The sequence below is a fragment of the Drosophila serrata genome, unplaced genomic scaffold (genome assembly GCF_035046125.1).
Source record: "Drosophila serrata isolate PLE 108 unplaced genomic scaffold, ASM3504612v1 contig_269, whole genome shotgun sequence".
NCBI classification, from domain to species: Eukaryota; Metazoa; Arthropoda; class Insecta; order Diptera; family Drosophilidae; genus Drosophila; species Drosophila serrata.
Window position 1 is genome coordinate 30,297 of NW_028257167.1, and position 23,024 is coordinate 53,320.

Here is a 23,024-nt window from a genome sequence, read left to right on the forward strand (position 1 = left end):
GCTAAACTATTGCCAGATATATCCTCCTCATAGTGATGAATTCGGTATTCGGAGGCGGCAGAAGAGGCAAAGGGGTTCACTGAAAAGACATTGGCACTGCAGATAGCCAAGTGCATTGAACCCACGACATCGGATGGATCAACCAGTTGAGCAGTTAAACAAACGCTTAAGCGCTCAACAGTCAATTCCATGCGACTCCATTCAATTCAATTCGATTTGATTCGAGTATCTGCTAAAAGCAGATATTACCAACTGGCTTTTGGCCGCCCGGTCGTTGCCTATTTGGTAGGATGATATCGTGTTGGTAGCTGTTCGTTTTTGGGCGGCCATTTCCCGGCCATGCCGACCTCATCCTCTAGCTCCTCCAGCTCCTCCTCAATCGAGTGAGCCAGCAGCCGGTCGGTCACGTTTCAACTAACAACTGGCAATGGCTTTTTGATTGGCCATCCTCCCTAGAGCAATGCCTACATTGTGTAGTTCTGAAAATGCGGAAGTTATGAGCTGCTGCAACTGGACCCTCGGCAAGATTAACCTGCGCGCTCCCTTGCTTAATGGCTGATATTTTCTAATCAATTTTCCCCAAACGATTGCCTTGCAGCAGCATTAAATCGATAAATTGCTCGTACTCGCAGCAATACAGTTTGCAGTGTATCTCCCTACCATTAGGCAGCAGGCTGTGCAAGCTTTAGTGTCGTTTGTCACCATATTTGCCACTGCAGTTGACACGGACGGACATGGGACATGGGAACCCACCACCAACCACCGGTAGCCAACGAGAACCACACAGAAAACCACCCAGACAGTACACCATCTGTGGTCAGCAGTGTCTGGCTCTATAAATGCACAGGAAAATAAGAGTTACCCATTAATAGGGTTCCATTTACCTTCAAACAACAACTGACAAACCTAAAATCTCCACTTTATTATAACTCAAAAGATAACAAACTTTATGTTCCACATCTTTTCAAGATTATTCTACATTTAATGGTTTATCATTATGTTATAGATTTTGGTATGATAATGACTTTTCCCGCAGTGCAGGACAACTTGTTGCTGGCAGCGCCCTTCATTAATCTTGAACCTGGTTTGGGGAGTGCACAATGTGTGCGGTGATGGCATTTGATGTGATCCTGTGTCTGCTGGCTAACTGGCTCCCCTGGGCGAGCACAGGTTAGGTTTTTGGTTGTGATTCTGTTTGTTTGACTGGCATTTGATTATGCAGCCATAGAGTGAGAGAGAGAGGAGGAGGTTTTGGAGGAAATGGATGCTTGTATCATGCCCATTCCCATTTCCAGTTGCATCTCTGCAAAAGCGTCGAGTGCAACTTGTCATTGTTTATCTTCTGCTGCTGCTGCTGTGGCAGTGGCAACGATAGCTCGTAGTTCTTCTGATTCGGATTCTGACTGTTGCTTCGGCTTCCGCTGGATGGGCTCCAGAGGCTGTGGTGTTGCAGCTGCATACAATGCGATTTGGTTGTGCCATTTCCATTTCCACATCCACATCCATTACCATTTTCTTTGCCTGCCCAAAAGCTGCGCAAGAGGCAGCTTATCTGTGACTTTGGGGCACGGGTTGGGGGATTCAGCTCTATGTCATGCCATTCACCAGTGCCTCTATTTAGGGTTTCTCCTTTGAGGCCATAGAAGTGCCCGCTTCCAGAGTTCCTGGGCTCAGCTGCTGCTAATTAAAAGAGCCTGCCAGCGACTAGATACAGATACATATACGGGATCGAATCGAGAGATAGTGCACAGCAAGAAACTCCAAAAGGTTTCTTCCAAGATGAGAAGAACAAATAGAAGTGGACTTGGAGTTTTCCTCAGTGGAGGATCGGTTGGGCTTTCAGCTCGCAAAGAGATATCAAACAGAGGCATCATCCAAGACAAAGACCAAACACGAACTGCAAACTGCAACTGCAACTGCAACTTGCAACTGGGGCCATCGCGGGACAGTGGCAGGCAGTGCTTGGGTGGCAGCCTGTTAAATGCATTTACTGCCCTGACCCCTATTGTGACTATCAGTCCATTTGGCGGAAATTTAAATTTAATTAGAGCTCTGCCCGCAAACGGGAAGCTTGCTCCGTATCGGTTAGTTGAGGCGACGGCGGCGGTTGCCGGTCTTTGATGGCTCTCAATTGAGGAATTGAGGAACAAAGGAATATATTAGATGACTTCGATAGTATTCATGATATATACAGTGAAAATCGGCACTGGATGCGTGGGAATGAACCATTATAGCCGTATGAATTTTATTTATTTTCTTTATGTCTCTCCCTCTACCACCTCGAGGCATTCTTTGTGCCAGGGATTGATGAGGGAAGATACATAGTATCTATATGGGGGTGTGACCATTATGGCTGTCATTTAACTATTGTCGGTATAGTTTATTTGCATATTAATACCCCTTGTTTCGTTTCATTTTGTTCTGTTACGTTTTGTTTCATTCATTTTGCGCCATAACCCGCTGCTGATGAAACGCTGCTGGTGGCATGACGCAGTTCACATATCGGCAATAAATATATATTTATCTCTGCCCAGACACAATAGGAAATAAGAAGAGCTCCGAAAGTACGCACTTGAGTCACTACACAAAATGTGTTTGGAGGCCAAAAGGAAAGGGAGAAAGGGTTGTACAATATAGTTTTCTTTAGGGGAAAGAAGCACTTGGTAGATAGAAATTTTTCAATTTTGAAATGGTCTAGCCCCCAGTGACACTCACGAGACAATTGAGTTATGACAGCTGGATGAGTGTTTAGTTCTATTTAAGTGCCTCTGAGAGGCTCCATCTGGATATGGGATATGCGATACCTAGATCAGATCCATGGGATAGATACTCTAAACGTTGGAATGAGAGTTTCACCCAATCAATTTGCCTCAACAAATTTGCAGCACAAATAGAAACGCTTCGGTGTTTAACCAAATGGACAATTGTCACGCCAATTTAAGACGCCAAAGGAGACTTTTGCCGCTCGACTCTTTTTAGATATGTTTTTCCATTTATTCATTCCATCCATCCATCCATCCATCCATTCGCTTGTTTGTTTTCATGCCGCAAGCCAAAACCAAACTGACCATGAAAAGCCAGCCAGTTGCCGCCCCGGGCGGGGCAGTTCAATAAAATGATATTCGAAAATACATGTCGCCGACTTCCCCCAAAACTGCCGCGCTTGACCGCACCGAAGGGTATATTTAGTTCAAGTGATTTGTAGAAAAGCCGGCGATTTTATTTACATTCCGTTGATGGATAGCTTTGGGCGCCTGGATAAACCATAATTAATTACGATCCAGCGACAGTCGATCGATTGTCGTGTCGCTGGCTCTGGCTTTGACTCTGACTCCAACTTTGACTTCGACTTCGACTCTGACTCTGTGCGATACTATCTCTTCGTTTCAACCGAATATCGTCTCATTTTTTTGGGCATTTTTCCACTTCAGCTGGCTGGCATTTTTCAAATAAATACGCAGTGTCTCCCCTTGATCGGTTCTCGGGCTTGTGTAGTTGGCATTAGTTCACTGGAAATCGTAGGGGGAGAAGTGCTTTCTTTTCGATGCGATGCGAGTGCGTACAAAGGCGCCCCTGGAGTTCAGTGACATGGTCAGCCGCCAAGATCGTTTGTAATTCCACTGCCAGGGGGACCAGACCATAGACCATTGTGCGTTTATGAGGGGTGGGGATTGGTGCACACATAAAGCCACTTTATCCTGGGATATACTTTGCGGTCTAGGGTAATCGTTGGGCTTTTGTGCGACGATTCTCGTTGTGTGTGCACTTCCTGCATTGTGCTCGCAATTTCATGGATTCTCATTGTTTGCACAGCCAGATGTTTAAGACCAAAAAAATGTCATTAATTGACTTACTTAACTCTCAACCCACTTCCACTCCCACTCCCCCGGTTAATTGCATTTAGACGACTTAACGGTCACGTGGCCAGCAGTTAATTGAAATTTTTCGATACTTAAACCCACCTGGCGCAAATTTTTCCTTTTGGCTTAATTGCCTGTTTGTATACGCCCAGAAAAGATAAGTTAATTTGCGACTGTTTTTTTTTTTTTTGCTGTTTACGTTGGGGAATGTGGAGCGAGGAGCTGCCATAATAAAGTATGCCACAATCTATATTTAAAGTGCGATTTATGGATTGCACTTGCTTAAATAATACCCCTCCTCTGTCTCTCTCTCGATATTTGCATGGCCGATAAAGAACTGAAGCGTCGCAAGACTGACAAAGCCAAGGAGGACAGGCCATGGCGAATGTACCATCTTTATGCAGCAGGAGGAAAGCAGATTAAGTTAATTACGATGCCAACCTTGCAACATTGTGGCTGCAACAATGTTGCCACTGAAGTAGCCCGTCTTAGGGATCGCGAAAAAGCGTATTATATCTTGTCGATGATGAGCTCAAGTCTCTATATAGAGTGAATATTTAAGTATTGAGTGACAGTTGCACTAAATACTTGTAATTCAACTTTTAAGGCCTTAATACTGGAGAAGTTATCTATGTTAATGATTTTAATCGTTGTTTCTTTTTAAAACAATCGAAAACTTGAATTTTTCATTTTGGAACAAGCATTATGTTACCAACAATGTTCTGGGAATATAACTTTAAGACTACCATATAAACAATGTATTAAAAAATATATTATTTGTTCGATATACTAAACTCGTAAACGATACCTTTGTCGATAAAACACAAAGGATTTATCGATACAAAAGATACCCAGTTCGATTTGAACTTGAACACTGGAACAGTGTGGGAAACGCCTATATCTAAGACTGCAATCATATGACCCTATATAGTATATATGTATATGTTGACCAACTTTTGAAGACAATAAGAAGAAATGCAAGAGGGTCCACCACAACAATGTTCCTATATGTATATCTCCCATTCGTGGGTCGTCGTCGTCTGGCACCCACGTAGCAAAACAAAGTTAAAAAGCGAAACTAAATCGTGATTTATGATGATTATATTTGAATTGCTCATTGTCTCTCACACCCCGATCCAGTCTCTGGTTTAGTTGGCTCAAACTAACGATTTTGTTTTTTATCTCATTGCAAATAAATAAAATCAAAATTGGGACTCGGTGGTGCTTTGACCATGACCATGTTGCTGCCTGCTGCAGCTGTTGCAATGGCGGCGCTTTTCCACCAAACCGCGATACCAGATCTGCAGATCTGTGGCCAAGGAAAGCCCGAAAATAGAAAAACCAAAAAAATTAAAGGGAGCTCCCTGACTCTCGGCTGCAGTTTCACTTTGGCTCTCCCTTCGGGGGCCAACCCGATCCGACCCGGCTCAGTGCATTGGGTCTGTAGGGCGCCGGGAAAGCTAATTAATTTTCAAGCGAAAGTTTGCCTTAATTAGTGCAGCCAAGTTGAAACTTTAATCTAAAAGGAACCCCTTAAAGTTCGAGTTACCAAAGTCCTGGAACGTTTTAAATTACAATTTCACTTTTTAATTAGACCCCGCCCCGGCCAGACGTCTATGCAAAGTTGTCGAATAGAGAGCACATAAAAAGGAAATTTTAATTAAACAGTCTGGCGAGGGTTGGCACAACCAGCACAGGGAAAAAAATAAAAAAATAAAAGACACACACATACACACAGGGCACACAACAAACACCAACACACGACGAGCTCAAAACTGTTGGTCAGTTGCGAAAAGTTTGAGGGCTTGGTCCCTTGGCCAGGGCCAAAAAGGGGGCGTAAACCTTGGCATAGGGGAGACAATAAATGGACTCGCACTAGGATGTACAGTGAAAGAAAATGGCATAGAATTTGAGTAACAAACTTTCAAGTATTTTAAAAAACAAGAGACTAGTCTTTGGACTTCCAATTCATGGACTCCTGAATATATTTCCCCTACCTTTCCTGATTCACCTGTATATTTCTCTTTATCCTTGACTCAGGAATTTACTCTCATATCTCAGCAGTACATTTTTTTTGCTCACTGTAAAGTCCAGCCACGAAGCAACTCATTTGCAGACCTGGTCTAAGGCATTCGAATAGGGCACGGCATTCAGCTCAACTCAGCTCAGCTCCGATCGGTTTGACTTGCTCTGGTCCGGGGTTGCTGGTTTAATAGCTTCGCTCTTGGCATTGAAATATTTATCATGTCGTGCTAATATTGCCCAGAACCTCGAGGACTGGACACGCTCGATTGGACAGTTGGATAGGGCGCAGCACTGTAGTAGGAGCGTTCCAGCTCGGGGTAGGACCAAGTCCAAGACCAAGTCCCAGACCCGAGTCTATCTACGTATCTCAGTGCCCCGTGCCCCTTGAGACTGCTGCTTCTTGCGTTTGCCTGTCATCATTGACACGCGAATTGCAAAAGTTAATTTAAGTAGTTTTGGCCAAAAGACGACAACACGGTCGGTCGGTGGGGTTCGGGATAGCCAAACTGCTGCACTCAGTGCTCACAGCTCCAGGGTTTTGCAGAGGGTTTCCTTGGGTCTGGCTTTGGCTAGTCATGGGCAGATTTATATGGCCATTTGGCTAATGAATTGCAGCTAGCGGCGAACGAAGAAATAAGAGCTGATCCATGGGCGACCATAAATCATGAGAACTCAACTTTGCTTGACCGCTTTTACTACTTCGATTTCATTCCTGAGAAGGCAGATCATCGATGAGCCAGCTCCCTTGGCTTTTATTTTCTTTGAATTTTTTCATCAGCCATTCGGGGCCCGCATTCGTCTTTTGAATGCGGTTTCTTGTTTTATTTATTTTATTTCTACTTGTTTTTGTTTTTTCGTTGGTCTCGTCGCACGCCACGTGAATTATGTGGGAGTTTTGTTGGCCGTGCGCAAACATTTCAATTCCAAAACAGTTTGTAATTATTGCGCAAATGTGACAAGACAAACAGTTTGCTGAACACATGTTTCGAGTCGAGTCGAATATGTGGGAAAGGCAAGAAAAAATAACCCAAATGGATTGCAAGGTCACAAAACAGCTACGACGAATGAAAACCCTTTGCAAAAGGTTTACTCGGTTGGCTTCGATGTTTTGAATGGCCAAAAATATGCGGGACCCCAAAGGAAATGCCCAAGAATATATGAAGGCTGAATCATTGGCGTTAAAAGAACTTGCAAAATAGGAAATATATATACAGAAATCGCGGTGCTAAACAAAGCAAGTCCCCACAAATTAAGGCAACGTCAAGCAGCGTGAAATGAAACGGCAGAAAACGAAAAAGATTCCTATTCAGATTCAGATTCAAATATTACGAGACGAATTGCCGCTAAAATTGAGCAAACGAAGCCACCGCCAAACGGATGGGATGTGTATTCCCTGTAGTATTTATTACATTCATTTTTGAGTCACACAAAAATCAACGTGAAATATTTGGCACACATTCAACGGCATCGAATATATAAAGAGCAAAGGCACGCGACGTTTGGCGGGGGCCCGGCGTTCCGAGATCAATAAAAATAGCCACTCAGAGTCCACGGCAAAAGACGTGGGCGAGCAGCATCTGCATCTGCATCTGAATCCTCATCCCCGTCCCCATCCCCATCATCATCATCGTCCGCTGGAATGCCATCTATGCCACAGTTAAGAGGCAAACAAAGTGCAAGGACGTCCCAAGGGGCCCTCCATCGTTCGATCTCCACCCCCTCGCGGGATATAAAAATATCTTCTTCTCGGTATCTTCCACTCTCCACCTTACCTTGCCTTTGCCAGAGGTGAATGAATCCAAAAATATTTCTGCACGCAAGTTGTGCGCGTAATTGCACGTTGCTGCACCTCGCTCTTGGTTATGGGAGTCACTCACTCAGTCCAAGCCTCAGCCTCACCATCAGCATCAGCCTCAGACTCCGAGTCGGAGTCGGAGTCGGAGTCGGTGCCTCACTCCCAAGATTGGGGATACAGAGTAGTCTGTGGGCTGCATCACGGCCTCTTCGGCTTAACCCACATACAAGCTCACTTTTGGTCCGCACTCAAGGTACTCTCAGATACAGACACCGCCGATGCATTCCTAGCATGCATTTTGACTCGCTGATTGGCGGCTTCCCCGGCACAGTATCTAACTGGATCTAAATGGAGTTAGTTGTGGGCTTTCGGTTCCTTGAACCTAGGGCTCCTAACGATGCTGCCCCTCGCTGGTGTTCACACTATTCTAACGAGACACATCCACTTTTGTGCTCACAATAATCAAAAGCCAGGAAAAGACCAACTGCATACATTTTAATGAGTTGATTTGAAATGCTTACAGAATTTGCATTAAATTCTTTGCTAAATCTTTAAGGCTCTTCAGGGGGAAATCCATTGAACTAGTTCACCCACTTGCTCCTCACACAAATGTCACATTTTATGGGCTCTAATATGAAAATCATCGCTGTTCTTCTCTACCCGCCTTAGAATTCTAAAATTCTCTCCGGTCTCCTTAAAAATGCAGCAGCTCGTTAGACGCATTAGGGGCCCCGGACATTATTTCCCTGGCGGATGACATATGGCAGAGTGGCTGCTCCCCACTACCTGTCCTGTCCTGGCGGCGTCTCCGTCTTATTAGAATTTATGATTTGCCATCTTCGGCAACGTTTGTTTTTGCTTTCCCGGGGACCTTAGTTGCGCCTTGGCTCTGCCCAGCTGGCATTTACTCTTAGTTTATTATTTATCATGCATTTTATGGAGCTGGTGGTGTCCCGAACGAACGAACGAACGTACGGCACACGTATATATTTGCATTTATAATTTCAAAATTGTTTATGGCCAGGCGTGAAAATGCCTCACAAGACAAACAAGAAAAATGGCAAACTTGCAAACTAAATTTATAAATAAATAATAATAAAAAAAAAGGCAACAAATCTCTTCCTAATGCATGAACATTTAATGTGCATGACGCATCCCCAACCGACATCAGGCGGAGGAGTGAAATTATTTATAAATTATACAAGAGTCAACTAATTGAATTCGATTATTCAGCCAGAGCCCTTGGGGTGGATAAACCTGGGATTTGCATGACTTTTCCCAAAGAAAAATTACCCACAGCACAGCTGCGGTGAAAATTCAAAGCAGAAATATTTGAAATATTTAATGAAGCGAACCTTCAAGTGCCTTAATTTCGTACACTTTTGGTAAATGTTTGAAGATAATTTCTTGACAAATTTTGGGTTTGCCCAATATATTGCAATTAATTGAAGGCTGATCTAATAAATTACCTGTCCTTTTTGCCATGCTTGTGCAAATAAAAACTTAACTGATTGTCTTTTCCTATCTATGGCGAAATTATCTATAGTATTTCATACAGCAAAGTAATAAGACAGTGACTAAGACCTCAACAATGGGCATTCAGTTTATTAATGAATGAAATGCTTCGCTACCCACCTCAAAACTAGAGGTAAATATATTAGCATATTTCAAAATCATATTTACGAAGCCGTCGACTCCAATCAATTATCGCATTAACATGATTTTATTATGTATCACATTCAAATTGACCAAATCGGTGGCAGTTGCCGAACTCGTTCTCGGCGCCATTACCAAAAATAATAAATTACTACAAAAACAAAGCTCAAAACACGAGAGTTTTCTACGTGGGCGATTTCCCAGCCACCAAATGTGAGTTTGTTAGTGAGAACCGAGATTGGTAATTTGCGATTTGCGGCTCGTTAAGTATTATAACTTAATTAGCTGCACAGCGATTCGTGGAGATGCTTGAAAGGAAATCAAATATTTTCGTTTGTTAAGTGTTTACGGTAAACATTTTTTAGCGCTATTTTCAATCCCTTATATAACTTGTTTTGTTTGCAATTTTTATACCCTTGCAGGGTATTATAATTTCAGTCAGAAGTTTGCAACGCAGTGAAGGAGGCACCTCCGACTATATAAAGTATATATATTCTTGATCAGGATCAACAGCCGAGTCGATCTAGCCATGTCCGTTGTCGTCTGTCGTCTGTCCTTCTGTCTTTTCTGTCCGTCTGTCCGTCTGTCCGTCTGTCCGTTTCTACGCAAACTAGTCTCTCAGTTTTGAAGCTATCTGAATGAAACTTTGTAGTTAGCCTTCTATATACTCTCACTCGTATATATGTCGGAACGGGCCGGATCGGACGACTATATCATATAGCTGTCATAGGAATGATCGGAAAAGTTTTACAAAAAATATTATAAAATTTTTAGTTTTCAACAGAATTTGATCAAATTTGGGATATAGACATTTCACTATTATTCTACAATTTTGTGTGAAAATTTTATGAAAATCGGACGGCTATATCATATAGCTCCCATAGGAACGATCGAGAAATTAATACAATTAAATTTATAACTTTTTTAGTTTTCAGCTGATTTTCATCAAATTTGAGGTATAGCCATTTTATATAAGTCTTAAATTTTGTGGCAAATTTCATAAAAATCGGACGACTATATCATATAGGTGCCATACAAACGATCGTTTGATGTGGAGGAAAAATGCAAATCAGTGAATGTAAAACTGCAAATATAATATGTATAGGTGAATGAAATGAAAGCAGGTATTACTTCATTGTTTTTTAACACAAATATATATAATTTATATTGTATGGATTCCTATTCATAGAAGTTCTATCTGCAAGGGTATATAAACTTCGGCGTGCTGAAGTTAGCTTCCTTTCTTGTTTTATTTATAGTTTTTAAAAAGAGTGTGCAAAAATACTTTGCTTTTCTCTCTACCAGCCTTTGTTATTCAAAATCAATGTTTTTTCTGCCTGCTGCCTGATTAGTGCGTTAAGCACTTTTACTTTTTTTCCGAATTCCCCCCAAAGAGACAAAGACAATGCCTCTTGTTATGCAAAAATTGGATTTCAATTTCACAGATTTATAGGCCTGAGGGCAGTGGTTCGAGCTTAGCTTCGTACTTTGGAGTATTGTTAATCAAGAGAGGGGGGAAAATGCATTAAAACCTGTGGAAAATTAATTGGGGCACATCAGAGTTCATTAGGCCTGTGCTGCTCCTTCGAGAGAGCCAAAAGTTGGATGCTGTATGTTCGCTGGGATGTTGCTTTATGTGTAAACATTTGCATGCACATCAAAAGTAACTGTAACCGAATGTTGTCTGGCCAACAACAAAAAAAAAAGTAACAAACAGTCGGCGGACAGGCAACAACAGCAGCAAAAGATCAAAATCATTTGAAAAATTGCTAGCGAAATGGTAAGGCGGCAGCAGCAAATCGAAGATGGAAAATGTGTACATTGGTTCAGAGGAAGAAAAACCGGGGGAAAACCCCCTCGAAAGAGGAACGCACGAGATGAGGGTAGAGACCACTGAATACCCGGTACTTGAATTAATGCTTGAAGATAGCAGTAAAATCGTTCTTCTCCTATAATTATAAATGTATTTTTAGCAATTTCTAGATATATCCTTTGGCTCTGTGAATATCTAGTAGTAGTACTAGTGATATATCGACCAACCTATCAATATATCGGTAAAATATGGCCTTTTACATCATCATAAAATCTACATATAATGTTTTTAATTTACTTGTACCATTATCAAACAGAATATCGATTCATCTAACCATATAGATCCTGAATTTCTGATATATCAACATTTAAAAGATCTATTATCGATTTATACATTATTGATTTATCGATCTATTAATTTTGCAATCATATATCGTTCCATATATCGACCTTATACGTCATATATCGATCACAATTTCGATATTTTCCGACATCCCTAATACCTATCAAAACATGCTTCCACCGGAGGAAACAAACCAACCACTCCCCCGGACGAAGATGCAGATGTTGCAGCAGTTGCAGTTGCAGTTTCTAAATGCCGCTGCGCACCAATTCACCGACAGTCGAGCGGCCGGCAACAACAACAACGAGAATGTAACTTTGCATAATTTATGGCAATCAATTTCGCGTGAACATCAACACGGTTGCAATGCGAAATGCAAAAAGATACAAAGCGCAACACGGCAACTCTTGCAACAGAAAAGAAAACAAAATAGAAAGAAAAAGAAGAGAAATTGCAGCAGGCTGCAAGCCATCCGTCGTCCATCGAATGCCACCATCTCAACATCAACTTATTTAGTTCTACTTAAATGTTTACTTTCATCAATTCGCAACGATTCCCAACAACGACGACTTGACTCCATTCGCCGTCAGACTGCCACCAGAGCAATGTCAATTGGCTGCGGATTGGATTGTTGCTTTTTGGTCACAAAACTGTAGCTGGTCAAGAGAGACCAACTCAACAGGATGCCCGTTGGATTTTCGGAAGGAGATGGTAGATACATTCACTTTACAGTCACAGTAAGAGTCGCCATTCGTTGGTTGGAACATCTGGAACAATTTCGTTTTGGCCCTAATCTAATTGCCATCGTCTAACCCAATTTCCCAGTTCCTTCAGCTCTTCAACTGCAACTCCAATTGCAAATTCAGAACTTTTAGTTGGCCGCCTTGGGTCAAAGCCAGCCAGCATCGAGCAACACCCACACCAAACAAAAGCTAGACTTTCGAGAGGATGGATCGAGTTCTCCTTTTGGCCAAATACATATCATTTTACATAATAAATTTAATGCTGCTCGCGTGGCGATCCCCTCCCTCCTTTGTCTTCGCTGACAGCTCGCAATTTGTGCTCATAGGAAGTCAGGTGCCGGCACCAAGGTGCATTGTGTGTCTACTGTAGTTATCAAATAAATACTAAGCACTCTGCGCTACTCTACTCTACTCCCATTCTGCTTGAGTGCCGTCTACTTTAGCATGGCGTTATGCATTCACCGTTGCTTTTGGCCCACTTACTAACTTACTAACAAAAAACTTTAAACTCGAAAACATAAATAATAAAATAAAGAGGAAAACAGCACCAAGTTTTTCCTGATTTATGTCCAAACAACAAATTGTGTGTGTTGGCTTGGCTTGGCAGTTTCCTTATACGACACGATTTAAGAGAATTATGCCTGTGATTTTGATTATGCTTCAACACTCTAAAAACGGTTCCTGTCCGATTAACATCTCCAGAGAGCTGAGGTGGAAATCTGGCCAATTCAATTTAGTAATTTCTCTGCTGGCTGCATACTTTCCCGCCGCCTGATTAACCCCATATGTGCGAGGTTAAGATCCGTCAGCTTCTATGGATCGCATCCGTTGCACGCAATAGATGGAAATGGATGGGAAATTGTGAAAGAGTTTTAATCAAAGTGGAAATTCCGATCGAACCCGGCGCCATTTGATATCTTTCTCGGCTGCCTTGACACGCAATTGAGAGCCAGGGCCAAAAATAAATCTCGAGGAGATTCTTCATTTCGAAATGTGAACAATCTTCCCCTTCGGCGAGTGTAAAGAAAGATCTGGGGGAAAAATTGGGGGCAAAAGTGTGGCACTGACGATGGAAATCCAGGCGTGCACTTGACGCCACTGAACCCACAAATTGGTGGTGTCATTAGGCAGATATTGATTTGAATTTATTGGCAATTCAATTAACTTTAACCAAATGATCGCAGCTCTGTCTGGGGTTCTTCTGGCTTTCAATTATTCGTGGCGGATAAGGGGGGGATGTGAAGTTTTTCCACGGCTCCCGCTGCAGCCATTAATTGCTGGCAGCTGGCGCATTACAATGCGGAAATGCAATCGAATCGAATTGAAAATGGAATGGAATCGAACGCACTTCACACGCAAATAAACAGTCCGTTGTGGCCTGGAGTTTATCTTCTTCTACGGGATGCACGCCAGCAATTTATTCTCCGAAGAAAGCCAGAGGTAGTGAATGGCGAGCTGTTATGCAAATCAGCAGGTAGTCGTCCCCGGAAAGGTAGAAGCCCAGGTCGGTCATTCACCGCCGACACACACACAAGTATCCATGAGATACGCGCCATTCGCATGCGATTCGTGGCATTAGAATGTGCGCACACTTGAATAGTTTGTTGGCGGAGGAGCCTAGGAACGAACCTAGGATTCCCTTTGGAGTTTTTGTGTCTGCTCCAGTGAATGGAGGAGATTTCCATTTAGCCAAGGCATTATTTCGAGCGCTTTCATTAAACAACTGAAAAATAATTGCAAGTAAGGGAGGCGAAGGAGGAGGAGGCGTCGACTCACACTCATTGTTGCCGTTGATGGGAAAGCTGGGGAAAATAATGGCAACAAATAACCGAATAATGCCCCATGAAACATAATAAACATAGCATATATGAACACATATAGAAAAATGTGTAAATATCACTTAAAAAACGAAAATGAAAGTGAAACCGTTTTCTTTCATTCAACCCATTCAGTCATATATCTGAGAGAAATAGATGAGAAAGTCAAGAAAGAGTTGTCAATTCATTCAGAAATAGAAAATGTGTGAGTGTCACATTGAATTCAATTTCAATAGCAATTTCCATTTCGAATCGTTAAACCCTATCTATCTATCTATCTATCTATCTATCGAAAAGGCCAAGTACTCTTGGGGCGCTCCAATGTCACCGTTCATTGCATAATCACCTAACCGTCACTAATTCCTACGTAATTGGAAAGCCCTAATGTCAGACTCTGTGCTCTGGGGCCATCCCATCGAATGCCGAGTGCCTCGCACTGCTCCCTGCCCCCCAAATGCATCATCATATGCATCTGTTGCAACTTATTAATTTTAAACACTGGGGCCAACAACCGTTCCGAGCTGTGAGCGACATGGCCAAAATGCTCGAAAAAAATACAAAATAACACCCAACACACAAAGCGGCTTACACTCTTAAGTGCTGGGCCGAGACTGAAGCTAAACGCTATTAATTTTTACACACGGTTTCACTGCAGTCCGAATGCGTTTTTCATGAGCTCGGAATTTTACAACTCCCAGCTAAGCTGCAGTGGCAATGGGTTTGGATTTAAGCCAACTCTGCTGTGCTCTGCTCTGCTCTGGTGCGGTGTGGTCTGGGCCATTGTTTTGCAATTTCGGTTGGATGATGATAATGAATGATGAGCCGAACCGAACAAAAACCTAACCAAGAGCTGAGCAACGGCCACAATACCTATTGAGTAATTACACAAAAAAAATTTTAAAGTTTAATTAAAATTGTGTAAATAATCGCATTTGCCTGGCATTGTTATCTTTTTTTGTTAGCGGGTGTTGCTCTTACTCTTACTCTTACTATTACTGTTGCGAAAATGAAAGTGCCATCAAAGTTTGATGCTCAATTATGGTGGGAACAAGGGAGATGATGTCTTTCAACAGCGACACATGACAGTACTAGTAATTACATGAAGATAAATATCACACAGATCAATCATTGATTTATCTGTCACTATATAAAGATACCCTATCTTATGATTATATTCTTACAAAAGCTCTGTTATGATAGGTACTGGGACTCACCTTGTAAACCTCCGAGAAGAAGCCCGATCCAATCTTCTCCTTGACAAAATCATCCACACTATATAATGCTGAGACGGCGGTGCGCAGAGCCCGGCATGATATTCCGGTAACCAAGCGATCGGAGGATATAGCCCGGGACACGGGCGCTGGAGGCAGGCCATTCGCCAAACCATTCGCAATCCCTCCTCCATTATCTCCACTTGCTGTGTCTCCTGCTCCTCCTCCTCCTCCCCTATATGCTGCACTTGGTGGTAATGTTGAGCTGGTGGTGGTGCTGGTGGTGGTGGTGCTGCTGGTGCTGCACATACCCGCTGTGCTCGGCCAGATAAAGGGAGATGACGCCGATGTGTGGCCCGAGGAATCCACCTGGTCCACTGCTAGGCTGCAGCTCTCCAACGGCGGGCCGGGTCCACTGTGCTGATTCAGGCTCATGTTTATCAGCTACGACGTATGTTGCTGTCGTATCAGGATGAAAATTGTGTATCTGAGGTTTCTAGTGCTTGGTTTTTGGGCTATTTGGTTTTTGACTTTTCAAGTGTCTTGGGTTGGGCGACTTTGCTCTACGAATCGGGTAAGATCAGTGGATTACCACTTGGTCTTGTTCATGATAACGGATTAACGCGAAAGAACGATTCTCGAACGTAGCAAGATTTTTTAAACAAATACAAAAAAAGAAAAAGTATATTTATGTGGCAACTATATGTATATATCAATCACTGTCGTTTTGCTCGATGAAAGAGACTTGTGTACTCGTTCTTATCGGTATTTGGAATGGTTAATGGATAGTCCTTCGATTCTTGGCACGTTTGCACTTGTGGAAGCTGCACTGGAAGCGCTCACAGTTGGAAGTCTGAAAAAAAAACAAGTTAATAAAATTCAATCAATTCCGTTGCTCTAATGAAATGTAAATAAACACGTCTAAATATATAAGTGTGTGTATATCTGTTGGCAAAACTGACGGAGCGGCGCGTGATCAACATTTCTCTGTTTATTCTCATTTTTTTATGGGGTGCAAGCAGCAAATCAAAAAAATAAAACTTTAAAGAATTCACTAAATATTCTGCTGTCACGCGCCCCAGAAAATATTATATCCAAGTCTTTGCAATAAATTTAAGTCAAGACAAAGTAAAGAATATTACAAGTTTAGGGTATTAAATGTCTAAGAAAAAACTCATTTAAATTAAGCTAAAAGCCTAATAAGTAGATGTGATTTCAAAGCTATTATTTGGTTACTCTGGAATACAAGGTATAGATTTTTTTCCAATAAGCTGATAGGCTTGGAAGTATACATTCAGATTAGGATACTACGAAATCGATCGAGTATTTTATTTATGAATCCAGTTTCCGTTGGAACTGCGGATTAGCAAACACCGCTAAACTTACACGAATGAAATAATCAAGCCTGCTCGCATTTGCTAATAAATATTCAGGGTCAAAGTCGACGCCGATTGGCAGAGTTGTGCGTTTGATGGCCCCCCGGCTTATCAGCCAGGCTTTGGCGCTGATAGCCACAAGCACTATACTCATTTGTATGTACTTGATAGCGCCTGTGTTCAAGTGCGATAAAAACACACGAACACGACCACGAACATTTTTAGCAACCTACCACCAGCTCTTGCCTTCTTCACTCCATTCAACAAACAATGTAATTTAGCGGCAATTTGGTTATCATTTTGCCAAGTGTCGTCGTTTGTTTTTGTTTTCGTTTGCAGTCTCATCGGATGGGGGGAGGAGTGGCTTGAGGGGTTAAAAGAGTTCAGTTCATCAGTAAATACAAGTGTGATAAACTCGACTACATCAGCCTTGGCCTCGAGCTTGAGCAGCAAAGTTGAAGGAGCCTCCTAGAGAGAGCCTAGAAAACACCGGGGGAATCTATTAAGGGTTCCGCCCTTGAAACACACACACAGAGAGAACCACTTGGCGGCTTCATGGCAGAGATAAGTTGGGAAATGATATAACCAAATATTTTTGCTGCTCTAATAATACTAGAGAACAACGGCAACAGGTTGGAATTTTTTTTCGATTTGCCATTCCCTCTTATCAAACCATATATATTCAGCGATAAGATATAGCAAAATAGCTTTTGGGCGACACCAAATAAAATCAGCCAGCACGAAATTGGGCTCGTAAAGGATCATGCGAGTGGCCCAAAAGGGGATCATGGCAGATAAGAGAAAAGAGCCAGCTCACAATTAAAACTATAACAAAATAATTACACCAAATTTCGACATAATGATAATGATAGAGGCGAAACGAGCAAAGCTCTCACTTTTCCGCTGGCCAAAACTAAAAACCAAAAAACAAAATAAAGTACAAATTACTAAGCACATTTTTGCACTCTGGCAAATGGGGAAGTTATGCGAATTGAGATTTTTCTGTCTGTTGTTTGCTTTTGTTTATGTGGGTTTGTGTGTGTCTTTCCTTCTTTGCGAAATCTGTCCAAATACACAACAACGAGCTGAAGCTAAAGCCCGGCCCGGCAGCGGGCCATAATTAGGGTCAATTGCGGCTAACCGCTGGCAATCGGCGACAACGAAAGCTTTTTGGCTAAAACGGGGAAAAAGTGCTACACTTCATTAGGCGCCATGACAATCTGAAGAGCTGCAGCGGCAAGTCGATTTAATGCCAAACCTGCCGCACAATTACCCAAGGATCGCTTTTTAAGCCACGCCCCCGACGACGACAGTTGTCCAATTACGGGCGGGTCTTTGTCAAATTATCTCGTTTCGTCTATGAAATGAATACGTGTGCTAGCTATCTTCCACAGCCAGTTGTGAAAGTTCCCATAAAACCTAATGAGTTGCCAAGTTAAATATTGTTGTAAAAGCAAAAAAAAAATATAGTAAACATTAAGCTTAAAAAATTTGAAGAAGCGCGGAGGAGAGAGAGAGAGTGCTACCGATGGAGATCAAGGGAAATCCGTTCCACGGCCCACAAAAATGCGTTTAGCACGCTCCGCAAACTAAGTCAAGGCCCCAAAGCAACGATTTTCGTAGGGAAATACAATTTGGGTGAACAAATCCATCGGGTCTATCAAGAAGACACAAAAAAAAAAAACACGAAACCGTGCCGCTGCTTTTATTCAAATCTTGCATACATATATTTTCCCCCCATCACGTTCCAAACTATTTATCTCGTGTGGAAAACCACAGGCGAAGCATCAAAATATTTATGTTTTAATAGGAATGCCAGCTAAACAAAGGTCAGTCCGCATTTATAGAGGCTATTGCCAAACATATGGAAAATAGATGAGGAGCAACGAAATGCTGCAACCTGAAAATTTAGGCGGTGTCAGCAGATACAAGAAGATTAAAAGCACTGAATTAATTTTAAATGGTTTGAAAAAATAGGTGTGTTTACTAAAGATAAGTTAGAATTCATAAATATATTTAAATGGCAATATAAGGATATGATAATGATAAGAAAAGGGGATGTAGTTTTGTTTATAACTCATTTAACTACACTTTTAGTGCCTTAAAATATATCCAAAACAACTTTAAGGCTAAGATTCGCCACTCTTAAATTTTTGTTTAGAAATTTGTGTGGGTTTCTTGCTAAATGATGTGCTGGAGAAACCAATGAATTTAATTTCAGCACACCACCACTTATCTCCATTAGATTTTGATGGCGTTTAAGGCATTCACCAAATCGAACGCTAAACCGTTAACCGCCACAAGGTTTCGAGTCAATAAACCGCTGCCGACATAGACTGCGGTGGCTATGTTGCTATGTCGAGATCAAGTTGCATTTTTATGGGGCCAAGGGTCGTCGTCGTCGTCGTCGTCGTCGTCGTTGTAGGCATCATCCTCATCATCTACAACAACTTCGCCTACGTAGGCGCGTGCCCGTAGTAGCAAAAGTGTGTGCAATATATACACAGGCACACACACTCTACACCCGGCCATTAAAGATCCATAAATCTTGGTTATGAAATTGGAAATGATTTTCTCGGTAGACACGTTCAAGTAGGGTGCTTAATTCCCCCCAGAACTGATGGTGATGCGTTCAGGAAGTGCCCCGAAAAAAGCGTTAATGAAAAGGAAAGTTGGTCAGCGGCACACACAACAACAAAAAAAAGTGCCACTTCATGTAGAAAGAAAAACAAAGACCAAGACGTAGCTGAAGACGGCGAAAAAAAGAAGCCAAGGCAGAAATTTCTATAAACAAAGAGATGATGAGACGCAAAGGAGGCCGGGCAGAATTATCAAAGAACAACAAAAAGAAGTGGAAAATGGGACATGGCACACTCTTGGGGGCTCACAGAAACAACAAAGACCGAATGAAATTCATGTCGTTGTCGCGCTCATAAATTCTTCTACGCCTATGTGCCCCGGTATCGTATCGCTGGCTATCCGAAAGATACAAAGATACCCAAACACACACCCACACACACTCGGAAAACTAGCAACTCATTCAATCGGGAGGTGCTGCCTGCATCCGCCATACATATATACGTACATATATGCCTGCTTATAAAACAAAAAGAATCTATGTAAATTTGTGTATTTTGAATAAATTCCAAGCCCATCGAAGGTGTGAGGGTTTATCGAAGTTTTTTTGGGGCCCTAAAACAAGTGATTCATACCTGAAAACGCAACGAAATGGAAAGCGAAGAGAAATACGTAAATCTATATATATATATAAATTCAAATGGAATGGAATGCTGGGGCTGTCGAGGTCTGAAAGCCTAAGATAAGCTTAATGAGCAAAAGAAATTTCACTTTCTTTTGCCAAAGAACTGTTTTGACTAAGGTACAGTGCCGCTACCATAAACTTAAACAAAAAACTTGACAAACACTAATTGATTTCAAGAGCTGTTTTATCTTTGATTGTGAATGTACAGCCCAAACAATTAAGATTCTTTTGTTAAGGAATTAATCATCAGAACTAACAATCACTATTCAGAACATCTGTTTACAATTTTGCAAATCTTATAGCAATTACAATAATTTCAGTCTGTTTAGGCTTAAATCTTTTTATCAAAGTGCAAGACTTTGACTGTACCTCTTTAATTTACCACAATTACTGCGCCATTTAGGCATTTGAAGACTAATTGGCAGCCGTTTTGGTTCGCGGAGCGTAAGACTCACGTGCCGCCCATCGATCGACGAACTATGCCTGAGAAAATATAATCACCAAAAATAAAACTATAGCGCCTAGCGTAGATGAACTTTAAACGCTAATGAATCCAACTAGAACGAGTGGGTTTATTTTCAGCCTCAAGTGCAAGTCCTACAAGAAGATCGGGCAAAACAAAACACTTGATGAATGCAGCCGAAGGAGGTGCAAAAACCAAACAACAACAAGAGCAGCCACCGAAGGGTGGACGGGAATGAGAACAAATGCCACCGGTCGATGGTGTGTGTGTTTTTATTTTCCTTTCGTTTCTTTTATATTATATTTATTTTATTTTCTCCCCTCGATGCGGGCACAGGGCAAATTAGCTTGGACAGCATTAACAGCCGGCTGCCAAGGGCGGAAGTACGGGGGAGTTTATTGTTAATTTCAAATAAACACCACAGCGACAAAAACCGACAACCGAAAAAAAAAACATCCACAAAATGCAGCAGTAGCAAACAACAACCACCAAACCGGCAAAATCCCAATCGGGCAGCTGCACTTTAGTGGGAAAAGATGCCCAAGTGGAGGAGATGCCTTCGAATTGGGAGCCGCGGTAGCTCTAGCTCCCGATCCCGATCCGTAATAACGAGCGGAACATCTGTCGCGGCATTTGCATTTTACGTGGAAAACTGTCTTTCCGCTGCATCGGGTGAACAAAAAAAACGGAATAACGTAAAGGGGAAAAGGAAAAACTAAAAAAAGGCAGCCAGCAAAGATTGAAAAACACAAACATCGGAAGCATCTTCGTCATAAGTTGCAAATGTGTTGGTGTTATTTTTACATTTCCGCTGCTTACGAAAATATTTACGCTCCCCTTTGCAGCAGCAGACAGACCTTCCCCATTTCCAATTTCAAATTCCAGTCGCACGCACACACACGCACGTGCTAGAGATGAGCCAAATTGAGATTGAGTGCATCGAGCGATGATAACAATTACTGTTTACATTTCTATTATATTTATAGCTTGATTAAAATTCTGACCTTGCCAGGAATATTATATTTTTTCCTCTTCTAGAATACTGTTTTCTAAATTTAAAAAACTGTCATTTAAGGCAACAATAACAAAGATTATACAGAATTTTAAAGGACAAACGGAAATTTTAATTTAAATTCACAATGATTAGTTAAATTATTGACCCGATAATCTGATACAGCACAAGGCGATAAGTGACAAATTTGCATCCCAATAAAGCATCCCTAATAAATTTGTGATGTCCCATAAAACTTTTTCTGACCTTCAAAACTCGAACATCCCAAGCTGTCCAATAAAACGGGACTTATTGTCAATACATATAAGACTTTCTAATTATATCAATTCTATTTTACAGTAGAAACTGATAACAAGCGGGCCCCTTCTATTATTTTCCCGATTTTCTCAGTCACAAGCTCGACTAGCGGGGAAACTTATGGCGGGCAGTGTGTGGGAACTAAGGTCAGGCCCCCATCTCTAGGCTGCTTCCGCACACACAGACAGAAACGCAGGCACGCACACCAGCTTGGAAAACGCACCGAAAACTCTTGAGCCACACAGCTAATCCACTAATTCTGCATTTTAGCCGATTCTTACCAATACTATATATCAATTTACCAGTTTTCTTTTGGCGACTGCTCTTTCGATGTCTCGTTCTGGTCTTATTGCCTGGTGGCCATAATCCAATTATGTGTGTATGTGTATGTGTCTGCTCTATTGCAATTGCAGTTATTCGCCGTGGTATGCACAGCCCACACAGCAACACTTTTGCACTCACACACGCACTCGCAGCAGAAAATCCTGAGCGTCAACAAAACAAATTTAGCTTTTGGTTTTAAAATAGGTTTTCACTCGATTCTGTGTCTCGTCTTGTTTATGCACTCGGATGTCGGATGTACTTTTGTTTTGTTAGACGCGACGCTGCCCATTCACCATTTCTCCCGACGCAGGGCTTTACAGCGGCACTTGAATGGTAGCCTTGGCCAATTATTTGGTTTGGAATGCAGAAGACATGTTGGCTTTATTTCTGTCCATTAGTTGCAACCGCCCGAATTCGTTTTATTTTCGCCAGGTGCGTTACCTGCTGCGAGTTATGGGCACAATAGAACACCGTGGAAGGTGGAAATATAACTAGTTGCGCCCTCGGAGAGTAGGTTTGAATCAAAATATGCCGATACTTTTGTTGATCATTTTTGTTTTTAACGACAACACAACCGCTCGCGACGAATTTTTTAAAGTTTTTGTTTTTGCTTTTCGGATGCAGTGGGGCTGTAGCAAAAATCTTTTTTGGTTTTTCGGATTTATAAATACTTTTGATTTGGTCACTCTGAATTTCGCCATAACAGTCGACATCTTACATGTCAAGAGCACCATTCTACACGTTTACAGATACATGGGGTCGAATTCTCTTATATTTTACACGACTGGATAACATTTTACACGTCTATATAATATTTTACACATTTATGGACACAAGGAAAGTGCATTAACAGAACTCTCTTTTGTCGGGTGTCAAAATACCAAAATATCTATATTGTTTTTTGGTATTTTTTATATTTTTCTTTTGGTCGCTCTTAAGTCCGAAGCTGTTAATATTTTACACCTTTACAGAGCAATTACAGATGTTTACGAATAAAAATGTGAAATATTTTCACTAAATTCCAGCTC

General features: G+C 41.7%; 1 protein-coding gene across 2 annotated transcripts in view; it reads right to left on the reverse strand.

Moving 5' to 3' along the window:
* Positions 1-23,022, reverse strand: part of cdi (serine/threonine kinase) — a 52,231-nt gene extending 29,209 nt beyond the window's left edge. For both annotated transcript variants that reach the window (XM_020957949.2, XM_020957951.2), the window contains exons 1-2: positions 21,975-23,022; positions 15,266-16,115 (exon numbers count right to left, since the gene is read on the reverse strand). In XM_020957949.2, coding sequence (XP_020813608.2) covers positions 15,266-15,697 — 432 coding nt within the window. In that variant the 5' untranslated portion in view covers positions 15,698-16,115; positions 21,975-23,022. The remainder of the gene's footprint in view (positions 1-15,265; positions 16,116-21,974) is intronic.
* Between the last annotated feature and the right edge of the window lie 2 nt (positions 23,023-23,024).